General features: G+C 58.8%; 1 protein-coding gene across 1 annotated transcript; it reads left to right on the top strand.

The window, feature by feature from the left end:
• Nucleotides 1-2,706: 2,706 nt before the first annotated feature.
• TRAF4 (TNF receptor associated factor 4) lies at nucleotides 2,707-7,942 on the top strand. Its single transcript, XM_062507090.1, has 7 exons — nucleotides 2,707-2,849; nucleotides 5,542-5,593; nucleotides 5,909-6,013; nucleotides 6,090-6,251; nucleotides 6,568-6,729; nucleotides 6,803-6,958; nucleotides 7,310-7,942. Exons 1-7 carry the CDS (start codon nucleotides 2,707-2,709, stop codon nucleotides 7,940-7,942), a joined length of 1,413 nt encoding a protein of 470 aa, XP_062363074.1.
• The last annotated feature ends 5,047 nt before the right edge of the window (nucleotides 7,943-12,989 follow it).

Genomic DNA, 12,989 nt, shown 5'->3' with positions numbered 1-12,989 from the left:
GCAGGTCTCAGGGCTTCTCCCTTTATCCTTTTTTTGTTGTTGTTGTTGTTCCTGTGTTGTGTGGAGCTGGTGATGGAGCAGTGTCCCCGCGGCTCTTCCTGCTAAGGAAAGGCAGGGCCGGAGGGGAGCGGGAAGGGGAGGTGATGTGGGATGAGGCTGCCTGGTCCCCTCTGGCCACTGTCACCCAGGGAAAGGCTGTCCCTGTTCCAAACAAGATCCTGCTGACTTGGGACGATTACTGTAGCAAGAAACAGCCCAAACCGCCTGCTGATCCCGGAGCTGATTTATTTTGATTCTAGCACCTCTGTCGAGGTCGTATCCTCATTCCCACGAGGCTTTTGGCAGGAGGTGCGGCTGCTGTCCCTCTGTCCGTCTGCCTGGATCCCTTACCCCTGCCCTCCCTGGGCACGAGGCCCCAGAAGCCGGGAGAGGACTCTCCCCACTCCTTTCCCTGGGGCGAAAGGCTCCACCTTAACTTCTTTAGAAGCCGGAGCGTTGGTTTTCTGTCCCTCCAGTTTAAGTTAAATAGAAGGCTGAAGGATGGAATGGCAAGGAGAGGCTGGGGAAGAGGACAAGAGGCCTCTTCGAGCTCAGATGGGTTCAAGAAGTGACCCATCATGGGAGACAGAGAACATATCACCTCCACAAAGGGAATTGCCCTGAGTGTCGCCTTTGTGTGAGACAAATGCCTGGCTGTGATGTTGAGTGCGGGGAGGGCTTTGCTAAGGGAGAGGGGAAAAGGAGGGATCTTTGTTTGCAGGGTCTGACACCTCCCAGCCGCCCTGCCGGCGCAACCAGCACCTTCTGATGGCTTCGTCAGCTCCTGGCTAATTAGTAGAGATTCTCTTCGGTGAGGTTAGGGAAGATTAATTTTAAAACATCAAAGAGAAGCAGTAAATAATGATAAAAGTCGGCTGTTTCATGGTTGTCATCGGAGGCACAGGCTGCCTGTGTTTACAGGACTGATGTATCCTGTCGTTTGAGTCCCATCAACCCCCAGGATACCTAGGACCTGTCCTTTTGGCCTGAACCTTGTCCCAGAGTGGTGTCCAGGGACAGCTTTTAGCCGGAGCCAGGTCACAGCGTGTCAGGGAGTGTCTGGGTTGTGCCTATCTCTTGTTTGAGGCAGCCTGGCTCTGGGCTCTGCTGGCACAGGGTGGCAGAACCAGCTGGACCATGGGGCTGCTGGTAGATCCTGCCCTGGGGGTGTCACAGCAAACCCGGCCCAGGAGCACTTCAACTCCAGCTCAAGGTGGCTGTTGCTCCCCACTGCTCCCTGTACAGTTGCCCACTGTCATTTGTTTTTACCTGTCGGGTTCCCAATATCACTGGGAGCTGGTTAAAGTTTAGCTCAGTGCTCTCCATCATCCGAGCAGCTACTCACATCTCTTGGAAAATCCCCTGCTGATGGCAAATCGTGCTCAGTGTACCCTAGTACAAGGTTCCCTGATATTTGGGAGCCCCAGTGCAGCTCAGAAAAACCTGGCATCCCTGAGGGTAACCCCAGAAATGAGCCACCCTCCCCTCCCTGGCAGCTCTGGCAGCGAGCAGGCTACCTCCCCCCTTCGGGCTACTGCAGGGTTTTATTCTAAGCAGAGCCTCTCGGGGAGAAGGGTAACGTGAGCTCCTTGAGTGACAAGTGATAGAGCTCGACTTGCTCAGCGTGTCCCCCAGGAATCCCTCTCCTCTGCCATTTGCTAATTGAAAACTGCTAACATTTGGGTCTGGAGCAACTGCCACCCTTAATGGGAAGCTGGCTGGAGTGAGCGTTGGTGGGACTAACACATGCTCACAGCCTGTCATCTGCTCAGCTCCATCTCTGGGGAAAGGGGCAAATACTCCCATATGCTGCTCTGATTTCTGAAAGAGTGACGAGGGGGCTGGAGCCAGACAGATTTGCTTTTATTCTCCCTCCTCCAGGTTCTTGCTCAATTACAAACCGTGGCTCGAGGGAGGCTGTTGGCTGCAGCCTGGGGAGTGAGCTCCCAGCAAGACAAAGCCACAAGACCGTGTGTACCCCTCGTGCCTGTGGTGTGGAGGGCTCAGGGCCGACCCTCCATGTCCTGCTGTGGGTGATGGCTGGGACAGAGCTGCTCTCTGTGGTGGGAGCAGGACTGGGAGCTGTATCCCATCTCCAGCCTCGCTCAGGGGCACAACCGTGGCCTCGGGCTGCCTGCAGGAGTGTGGCATCCCTGGGACACCTTTGAGTCAAGGAGGGCATGTAGGGTCAGCGAGGATACCGCAGCGTGTGTCTCCAGAGCCCAGCCCTGGGCCAGGGGAGGCTGCAGTGGGTGAGGGGGCCGTGCGTGATGTGATGTTGATGCTCCCCAAACTCCTGGGGTGCTGTTCCCAGTGCGGTGGGTACCAAACCTCCCGCCCAGAGGGCTGTGCCCGGTGCGGTGCTCCCCAAGTCCCCAGGGTGGCTGTCCCGATGTGCTGCACCCCAACCCTAAACCCCTTGCAGGGGTTGCCCCCGGTGTGATACTCCCCGAGTCCCCGGGATGCCGGGGCCGCTCCATCCCCCCGGTACGGCGGCGGGGAGGCGGGGTCCGGGCGGGGGGCGGTGGCGATGCCGATGCCGTTCCCAGTGGCGGGGCGGGCTCAGGCCGGTCCCACCGCCCCGTCCGGCCCCCGGGCGGAGCCGGGCGCGGAGAGCGGAGCCGAGCGGGCGCGGGGCGGCGGCGGCGGGCGCCGGGCGGCGGCGGGATGCCGGGCTACGACTACAAGCTGCTGGAGCGGCCGCGGCGCCGGGTGCTGTGCCCGCTCTGCGGGAAGCCCATGCGGGAGCCCGTCCGCGTCTCTACCTGCGGCCACCGCTTCTGCGACACCTGCCTGCAGGAGTTCCTCAGGTGAGACCCCGCATCACCCCACGGGCGACCCGACCTGACGTTACTCCGCGCACCCCTTCCCCCGTGGGGTGCCCCGGTCGCGCAGCCCCGCACCGCCCGACCCGGGGGTTCCGCACCCCGCGGGGCAGCGGGCGCTCCTCGCCACCGCCACCCCCCCGTCCGCCGACACCGGGGTGCGGTGTCCGGGGGTGCCCCGGAGAAGGGTGTGGGGTGCCCTGGGCCGGTGTCGGAGTGCGTGGTGCACGGGTGTAAGGATGCCCGGGAGGGAATGCGGGATATCCCGGGAAGGGGCGCGGGGTGCCTGCGGGTGAGGGGCTGCTCCGGACCGGGGAACGGCTGCGGTGAGCCCCGGGGAAAGATGCAGAATGCCCGGGGAAAGACGCGGGGTGCCCCAGGAAAGGTGCGGGGCGCCCAGGGATGCCTCGGGGCGGGGAAAGGTGCGGGGTGCCCGGTGGCGCCCCGGGGCAGGGAGGGGGTGCGGGGCGCGCCCAGCCCGTGACAGCCGCCCCGCGGGTGCAGCGGCCCGTGGCCCCTTTCGCTGAGGAGGAGGAGGAGGAAGAAGAGGAGGGCCGGGTGAAGCCCGGAGCGGCGAGTTTCGAGATTCGAGCTTAACCCCTTCCTGCCCCGGCCCCGCCGGAGGAAGTGGCCGGGGGTGTTTTTGGGGAGAGCTGCTCGGCCACCCCCGTGTCCCCACGCCCACGGGTGAGCGGGACCCGGCCATGTGCGCCGACAGGGAGCGAGGAACCGGGGCCTCTTCCGACCCCTGCGGGCTGGGACCCCCAAACCCGGTACCGGTACCGGCAGCCGGGGCACACGTGCGGGGCCGCCGCACTCGGCGCGGTCCCAGGGGTGCGGCGAAGGGGTGCCCGTCCTCTCTCCGAGCAGTGACAAGCGACAAGTCATCCCGGGCCTTTCCCCGCCGGAGCGACCTTCGCCCGGGGACGGCTCCTGGGCACCACCGTCACCGGGGCCGGTTTCTGTGAAACCGGGCGTTCCCCGGGGCACGTGTCAGAGCGCATCTGTGTCCCCCCCTCCCCCGCACCCCTCCCGCGGCACCTCCGCTCTGCCCGGGGGAAAACGGCCTCAGGCCCTCCCCAGCACCGCCCGTTTGCCCCGGTTCAGTTTGGGGATCCCATAGGCTTGAGCCATCCAGCCCCACCGCGGTGCTGGGAAAGGGTGCCGGGGGATGTTGGGGCTCCCCGCCCCATCACCTCACTGTGCCCCAACACGCCGTGAAGGTCAGAGGCAAGGACGGTCCCCCCGGGTGCTGCCTCAGCACATTCCCTGCCCGCCCAAGCGTGAGGAATGGGGAGGCTTTGTCGGGGATTAGGCGCTGGCTTCGGGTCGTCGTCCCACTTTCCCCAACAGCCTCAGCACCCCAACACCGTGCACGGGGTGCAGGCACAGCTGGCAGCCCTGGAAAGGTAGCAGAGTGATTCCAGCCACGGGGCAATGCCACGGGGTGCCCGGGAGTGTCTGGGAGCAGCACTTTATCTCTGTGGATCCCGGATGACTCCCACAAAAACAGCCATAACAAACACAGTGGGCACGTGGCAGAGCTGGTTGCAGCCGTTCCCCACATGGATCACACAGGGCTGCGGTTCCTGGGGTTCACCTGCACTTCCAGCACAGGGATGGTGGCTGCAGGGGATGTGGCTGTGCCATGGCTGGGCAGCCCAGGCTGGCGCGTGCCTGGCGGCATTGCTGGCTCCGTCCCGGCATCTCACATCCACTTGGCAGCTCTGGTCGAGGCCACGGCAGTGCCTGCCAAGGGCATGCAGTGATTAGATGGGCACAAGGGCTGTCCAGGCAGGACAACATTGTCCAATATCACCACAAAGACACCAGAGCGCCAGGGTCCCTTTATGTCCCTGCTGCATGTTCCTGTAGGCAGCACCTGTGGTCTCCCACCCCAGTGTCCATCGGGAATGGTGCCTGGACACCCTCCCCTACCCCTAGGCACAATGATGTGAGGACCAGAGGTGATGGTGACTCCTGGCCAGCCTTGTCACAGGCCAGGCTGCCTCTTTGGCTGGGTCCCTGTATCCACTTCAAGCTGCTCCTCTGCACATCAGGGCTGAGCAGGGCCCTTCCCACCTCGGGGACAGCCCTTGGGAGGACCAACCCATCCTGGGGGGCCCAGCAGGATGGGGACCCCTCCAGGACGGCAGCCTGTCCCTGTCCTGTCTCACCGTGGTGACTGCTGGGGCCATTTCCTGTGGAGCAGCAGCCCCAAGGACACGCATCAGCGCTGCACATCTGGCGCCCAGCTGTTGCTCTCCCCCACCTCCCCTGGGCTCCAGCACCTGGGGCCGCAGATGCCCCGGCCCCTGCCGGCACCCTCCTTAATCCCAGGGGATGGGATGGGCAAGGAGCTGCCGGGGCTCCAGATGGTGCCACTCTCATGGCTGGCCCAGGCCCCTGGGGACTGTGGCCGACGTGCCCGGCTGGGGGGTGGGGGGAGGTGTCTGGCGGGGGCATTTCCCAGCTCAGACAGATGGAGCAGGATTAGAGCCGCGGCTCCCCCAGGGTGGTGGCTGGATTTGGTACGGGGTGAGCTCTCAGGCAGTGCAGGGACAGCACCGATGTCCTGGGGTGGGATGGTGGGGACCCGCTGGGACATCGTGGCTGTGTCACTGGTGATGTGCCACTCCCCAGCCCCGAGTGATCCCGAGCCTTCTGTGTCTTGCAGCGAAGGCGTCTTCAAGTGTCCAGAAGACCAGCTGCCTTTGGACTATGCCAAGGTGAGCCTGGCACACGGATGGGTACCCTGCTCCAAGGAGACATCCCCACCAAGCCCATCCAGCCAGTCCCCAGACTCTGACAGCGCCTGGCACAGCCACGCCAGCCTGGCACGGGCGCCCGGGCGGAAGCAAGAGCCCTTTGTGCCGCGGGGCCGGGGAACGGAAACCCGCTCCCGACAAAGGGCGCTTGTTGGTGTGCCCGGGGGGGATCCGGCCCCAGGCAGCGCGCCCAAGGCTCCCAGCCAGGCTGTGCTGGGGGCTGTGTGCCCCCAGAGCCCGGTGCAGCATGCTGATACACCATTGCTGCCCCTCCAGATCTATCCTGACCCCGAGCTGGAGGTGCAGGTGCTGAGCCTGGCCATCCGCTGCATCCACAGTGAGGAGGGCTGCCGCTGGAGCGGGCTCATCAAGCACCTCCAGGTAGGATCTGGGAGGATGGGTGGTGTGGCAGAGTTGTACCCCGTGGCCTCCCCATCACCATCCCTGTGTCCCCCAGGCCCACCTCGGCACCTGTGGCTTCAACGTGATCCCCTGCCCCAACCGGTGCAGCGCCAAACTGAGCCGCCGTGACCTCCCCGAGCACGTCCAGCACGGCTGCCCCAAGCGCAGGGTCAAGTGCGAGTTCTGTGCCAGTGACTTCACTGGGGAGGCTTTCGAGGTGGGCAGTGGTGGGGACACTGTGGGACGCAGCTGGCCGGGGTGCCATGGTGGGCATGGCTGTGCTGGGGGTGTGGGATGTGTGGGCACCTCAGTGGGCTGCAGGGCACCATGGGGACACAGCCTGGGTGTGGGGACAGGGCCTGGATGGGGACACTGGGAGACACACCATGGCGGGGACAGCCTTGGGGAGGATGTGGATGTGTGGACTTGGGGTCATTGTGCCCTCTGGCTGTGGGGGCACCATGTGTCCCCATCTCTGTCAGGGCTGGCTGGTGAGGGCAGCCAGAGGGTGATGACACTGTCGTGGTCCCCAGGGCCACCAGGGCACGTGTCCCCAGGAGAGTGTGTACTGTGAGAACAAGTGTGGGGCCCGCATGATGCGGCGCCTGCTGTCCCAGCACGCCCTGTCCGAGTGTCCCAAGCGCACCCAGCCCTGCACCTACTGCTCCAAGGAGTTCGTCTTTGACACCATCCAGGTGAGATGGAGCCCATGGAGACCCTCACCCTGCCAGCTCCCAGCCCCAACTGACAGTCTCTCTCACTCCCCAGAACCACCAGTACCAGTGTCCTCGGTACCCTGTGCCATGCCCCAACCAGTGTGGGACACCCAGCATTGCCCGGGAGGATGTGCCCACCCACCTCAAGGAGAGCTGCAGCACTGCCATGCTGCTGTGCCCCTTCAAGGAAGCTGGCTGCAAGCACCGGGTGAGTTTTGTGCCTGTGACCAGCCTGCCCTGGCATCCGTGGGCATGGGGTGCTGTCCCTGCCATGTCGTGCCTCTACCCCACAGCACCCCCACACCGCTCCTGCCCTGATGTCTGTCCCATCCTTTGTGCTCAGTCCTATCCATCTGGCTCCATGGCCTCACCCCTGTGTTTGCCACCCAAGTGTCCCCCTGCCACCCCAACCAGATGTCCCTGTGCCAGCCCTGTGTCCCCATGACATCCCTGTACCCGCAAGCTCCAATGACATCTCCACGTTATCCCCACGCTACCTCTCTCCTGTCCCCACGCTGTCCCTGGCCCTCTCCTGCTGATGATCTCTCTATCCCTGCAGTGCCCCAAGCTGGCCATGGGTCGGCACCTGGAGGAGAGCACCAAGACCCACCTGGGCATGGTGTGTGCCCTGGTGAGCCGGCAGCGGCAGGAGATCCTGGAGCTGCGTCGGGACGTGGAGGAGCTGTCGGTGAGCAGCGACGGGATCCTCATCTGGAAAATCGCCGACTACGCCCGCAAGCTGCAGGAGGCCAAAGCCCGCAGCAACTACGAGTTCTTCAGCCCCCCGTTCTACACCCACAAGTACGGCTACAAGCTCCAGGTGTCGGCTTTCCTCAATGGAAACGGCAGCGGGGAGAGCAGCCACCTCTCCGTCTACATCCGCGTGCTGCCGGGCGAGTACGACAACCTGCTGGAGTGGCCCTTCTCCTACCGTGTCACCTTCTCCTTGCTGGACCAGAGTGACCCCTCGCTCTCCAAGCCCCAGCACATCACCGAGACCTTCCACCCCGACCCCAACTGGAAAAATTTCCAGAAGCCGGGAGCCTCGCGCAGCTCCCTGGACGAGAGCACCCTGGGTTTCGGCTACCCCAAGTTCATCTCCCACGAGGACATCAGGAAACGGAACTACGTGAGGGACAACGCCATCTTCATCAAAGCCTCGGTGGAGATCCCCCAGAAGATCCTGGCCTGAGCCCCAGAGGGGGACAGGATGTGACCGGGCCACCCGCCTAGGGGTGCCCCAGGTGGTGCTGAGCCCCTGCAGCCGGTGTCCCCTGTCTTGGGGACGCTGCCAGGGTGCCATGGTGGCTCTCAGGACAGGCAGGGGTGGTGCTGCTCCCTCACCCCTCCTGAGGCTGGGACTGTCCGGCAGCCCCAGCTGTCCCCTGGGGCAGCCCCTGCTCAGGTGCCCGGGGGTGCTGGGGGGCTGGGCCCCCTAAGCCCCTCCCTGAGGTGCCCAGCAGCCTCTGCCAGCCTCGCTGGGGACCCTGCAGGACCCCACTGCCCAGAGCCATATTTTGTAAACTGGTGCTCCCCAGGTTGTTATTTATTACCCCGGGCTGGGGCTGCTGCCCCCTCCCCACATCTTTTTTGTTTCAAATAAACTTTTCTTGTATTTATTACTGCTGCCTGAACCTCCTTCCTCTGGGATGGGGATGCCAGGACCGGGGGATGCTCCTGGGCGCAGCCGTGGGTGGTGGGGCCAGGGAGAGCCGGGGACTGGGCTGGGGGGCACGGAGAGGGGTAATCCCTGACCCACATCCCGGCAGCAGACGGGCTCAGATGGAGCCGGTTAATTCGGTAATCACCGGCAGCAGCGGGGATGTGCTGGGCTGGGGGGTCGCCAGCCCCGGGGGGCTGTTTTCTTGCAGGGCCCCGGCCTCGTTAGTGCTGGGGTAATTAATGCCCCGGGGGATGCCCAGCAAACGGGGTGGGAGATGGTGGGGAGCACTAGGGCAGACTGAGGGGGGGTCAGGCTGGATCAGACCCCAGGTCCGTGTGTCTGATCCCCCCGGTCACCCCAGCAGCAATAGGGGGGGGTCTCTGTCTCTGCAGGATAATCCCACAATTGCATTAGTGCAGCTCCCGTTTAATGCAATTAGCCCCTAATTAGCTGCACCCTGCGGCCCTGGCTGGGCTGGGGGGACAGCACAGCCGGGGGTGTCCCCATACCCTGTTTCCCACCCCAGGAATGTCCCCCTGAGCAGGTCCCGGCCCGGTGTGGCAGCCCGGGGCTCTGGGGAGCTGGGCAATGCTCCTGTCCTTGATGGTACTCAGTACCAGCCTGTACTGGTGCTGTGCCTGCCCATACTGGGCCACCAAACTGGTATCTGATGCCAGCCCATTCTGGTGTCCAGTGTCAGCCTGGGCTGGTGTCCACACTGGCACCCAGTGTCACCCCATCCTGGTGCCAAGTGCCAGCCCCATTCTTGCCCATAACTGGTGCCCGGTGTGCCCAGTATCATCCTGTACTGGGGCCCAGTGCCAGCCCACAGTGGTGGCAGTTCCAGCCCATACTGGTGACCCATACTAGCCCAAAATGCTTCCCAGTGCCAGACTGTACTGGTGCCAGTGCCTGCCCAAACTGGTGACTATTGCCAGTCTATTGCCAGCCCATACTGGTGCCCAGTTTCAGCCCATACTGGTGCCCAGTTTCAGCCTATACTGGTGCCAAGTGCCACCCGTGTGTTAATGTCCAGTGCCAACCCATGCTGGTGACCCGTGCTGGCCCACGCTGGTGCCCGGTTCCAGCCCATCCCGGTGCCCGGTTCCAGCCCATCCCGGTGTCCCCGTGTCCCCATCCCCGCCCCGTGCTCGGCTCGGTGGCGCCGCCGCGTGGGGACCGAGGTGAGGGGAAGGTGTTAATAGAAATTTATAGCCTTATAATTTATATTAATGAATAATAATTATAATAATTATAATTGTTACATTAACAAATTGTTGTAATTCGTATTAAATATGCATTTTGTTCTTACACGTTTTATGCGCTTTTATTATATAGTTAATATATAAATTTTATATATAATACTTCAAAATATTTTATATTTACTATATTATATGCGTATATTTATTATATCAAATTTAATATATCAATATAATTGCACTACATAATACTTTAGTATTATAGAAATTTTATCTGGATATTTATTATAGAAATTTTATCTGGATATTTACACATATTCCATAATTCATGTTTATAATGAATTTAATTTATACTTAATAGCTGTTTATAAATTTTATTTTTATATTTTATATTTATGACATAGATTTAATTTCTATATTTTTATTTGTGTGTATATATACCCACTCCCCAAATACAGACAGAGTACAAGGACAGCTCTGTCCCTCTCACCAGGCCACACACAGGGTGTTGGCAACCCTTTCTTCCAACCACTTTCAATCAAATCAAAATCCATGTATCACTTATAAACTAAAAATGGGAAGCGGTGCTGGAGGAAGCCTGGGCAGCAACTCCTGGATGAGCTCAGGGAAGCCAAGGAGGAGATAAAAAACAACCCTGGGAGCTTGGAGATGTCTCTGTCCCCACCTCAGACAACTCTGTCCCTGCTTGTGTTGATTTTCCCCCTTTTCCTGCTCTTTTCCAGCCCTGTTTGTGGGATGTGCTATTGGATGCTGCACTCCAGCTCCATTTACCTGGGCACGTGTGGAAATGTCAGCCGGATCTTGGAGCACCTCTCAACCTTCAGCGCTCCCAGGGAATGCGGCGGCGATTCCCCAGCAGGGCTGGGGCTGCAGAAAAGCAGGAGGGGGGAGATGTTCTCAATGCTCACGGAGGAGAGGGAGGCAGATCGATTTTTGTTACTAAATTTAGCTTCAAATATCAAGTTTAAAAATAAACTTCCTGGCGACTTGTTGGTTTGAGGGTTTATTCTGAAGGTTTGTGCTGCCAGCTCACTCCTTGCTCCCTTGTCACGACAGCACTGGGACACTGGAAGGAACTTCAGAAGATGCTCAAATCAGGAGAGGAAAATCTTATTAAATACCCAAAAAATTGAGGGAGACCCCAACTGGAGGGCCCTGTGCCTGAGACCCCCACCAGAGTGGAGATGCTCTAAGTAACCCCCAAACCTCTTTAACCTCTGGGATTGTAGACAGGGAGGATCTTTGGAAAAACCACTTCACCTGCTCACACCACAGAGCCCTAAATTGAGCTGATTCTTGATGCTTCTTCTCCAAGACAATGAAACCAGACATTGATACTGTATAGGGAGAAAAACGTGAGAAAAATTCTCCTTGCACATCCTTCATTAAAGCCCCATCTAGGCCCTTCCCTCCCCATTTGTCCCCAGAACTGAGGGGTTTGAGGGCAGTGAAAGCTGATAAAATTTTGTAGCAGTTTTTTGGTGCAATTTCACTTCACTGTTGGTACGTCTTTCAGGCTTGCAGCCACCACAGCAGAATCAACAGCCAGTACCCAATTGCTTTGAAACTAACTTAAACTAAGCAGATAAAGCACTTCAGTAATTTTATTGTGATTTGGCTCTGCTGAATGTTGAAGAGCATCTGAAAAGCAGCTCTTGCTGGAGGGTGTCCAATGTGTGCTCCTCCAGCTGCTGACCACAATGTGCCCCTTTCCTTTGGCTCCTCCACCCTCCAGACCCCCCAAGGCCACACATGGAGCAGGAATCTTTTCAGCTCTGAATTTTTGCAGCATCCCCAACATTGCTCCTATCCGAACATCATAAGCTGCCAGAGTTGCTGGAGTTTGCAGAGAACATCTTGGTGTTGCTTACCTTGGGTCAGAATCTTTGGAAGAAAAACCTATTTGTCCCCAAAGGAGAAGTTTTAAAGTGTTGGATTTTACTCAAAGCCCTCAGCTTAGCTGTGGCTGCAGGTGATTCCTCAGTGGAGGCAGCAGCTGCTCACACTAAGTCCCTGCTGGATCTTTTTCCACCAGATCCTCGCTCCATGTCCAACTGGCTGCAGAGATGATGATAAAGCCTCCTGAAAACTTGCAGAAGAGGTTGTTCCTGTTGGAGGGATGGATGAAGAAAGCAGATACCAAAGAAGCTTTGAGTCAAAGGAGAAGAGATCCTGAAGCTCTGGTGGACAGAGTGGCTGGTGCTGGAATTTCTGGATGCTGGAGAGGGATGCAGCAGTGCCTGTGGGCAAACAGATCTTCCTGCCTAAGCTCAGCCAGGCTTAGCTGCTTGGTTTAGCCCAAATTCCAGGAAAACCATGTGGGAACCAAATGTCCATAGTATTTGGGAAACAGGGGGAACAGTAGGAAAGAGGGATTTTGATGCTCAGGTTTGCAAGTGAGCACAAGAGATGGAGTGGAAGAGTTGAGTTTTGTCCTTCTGAGAGATGGAAGCAAAGATTAAATGAGATATACAATCCTGGGACAGGAGAGGAAACCCTGTCAGATCCCATCTTCTGGAAGGTGACTTCAAATGCTACAAATTCCCTTTAAAATTTTGGCAGGACTCACACCCCTCCTCAACTCCTATTTTTAACCATTACTTCAGCACCTTTCTCTCTGGCATTCTTTCTGTTTTCCCAAACCTTCCACCCTCTTGAAACAGTCAGCCAGATTCTGCCTGACACATTCCTATCCCAGAAACCCATGGAGACCCTTCTCCAAATTCCCCCTGGGACAACCCAAGCCCCACACATACACACTGCATAAAACCAGCAGACGGGGAAGAGGTACCAGGTGTCTTTTTTTAAAATTATTATTATTTTTTTATTTTCCTGCGGACGAAATAATAGAGAAAATTCTAATTGGTACCCGTAGCACAGAAGCAGCAGCCTTTATAATCAGTCTTGTGGTTTAATGAAATACAGCAGCAATTCCCAGTTCCTTCCCCAGTGATCCCCAGTAAACAGCTCTGTTTGGTTTCCACGGGAGCGGCCGAGGCCCCCGGAGACATCTGACATGGAAAGCTTAAAGAAAACTCACCAGAGTCTTTTATAGAACGTTCACTTTGGGCTCTAACAAACAACTTGTGGCTGAACAGCTGCAAAGCTTCTGCTCCAAACGCAGGACACGGATTCCCTGTGGAAGGCTTCACACCACACTCGTGTTTATCCTTACCAGGATCTTCCTAACATCCACCTCGAGATTCTGAAGTGGTGTGGGGATGGGGAGGATGCTGCTGCTGAGGGAGGGTGAGGAGGTCAGGAAACAGCTGAGCTTTACTCATTCCTCAAGGAGCAGAGCAGGCACCCGGGTTCCAGCAGGGAGCAGAGCCATGTGCTCGAGTCACAGGTGGGGA

This window comes from Cinclus cinclus, chromosome 22 (genome assembly GCF_963662255.1).
Source record: "Cinclus cinclus chromosome 22, bCinCin1.1, whole genome shotgun sequence".
NCBI classification, from domain to species: Eukaryota; Metazoa; Chordata; class Aves; order Passeriformes; family Cinclidae; genus Cinclus; species Cinclus cinclus.
The sequence above is the reverse complement of the archived record's forward strand: the minus strand, read 5'-3'. Positions and strand labels throughout refer to the sequence as shown.

Coding starts and splice junctions, on each gene's coding strand:
- TRAF4 (XM_062507090.1), top strand. CDS start 2,707: ATGCCGGGCTACGACTACAAGCTGCTGGAGCGGCCGCGGCGCCGGGTG. Junction 2,850..5,541: donor TGCCTGCAGGAGTTCCTCAG/GTGAGACCCCGC, acceptor TGTGTCTTGCAG/CGAAGGCGTCTTCAAGTGTC. Junction 6,014..6,089: donor GGCTCATCAAGCACCTCCAG/GTAGGATCTGGG, acceptor TGTGTCCCCCAG/GCCCACCTCGGCACCTGTGG.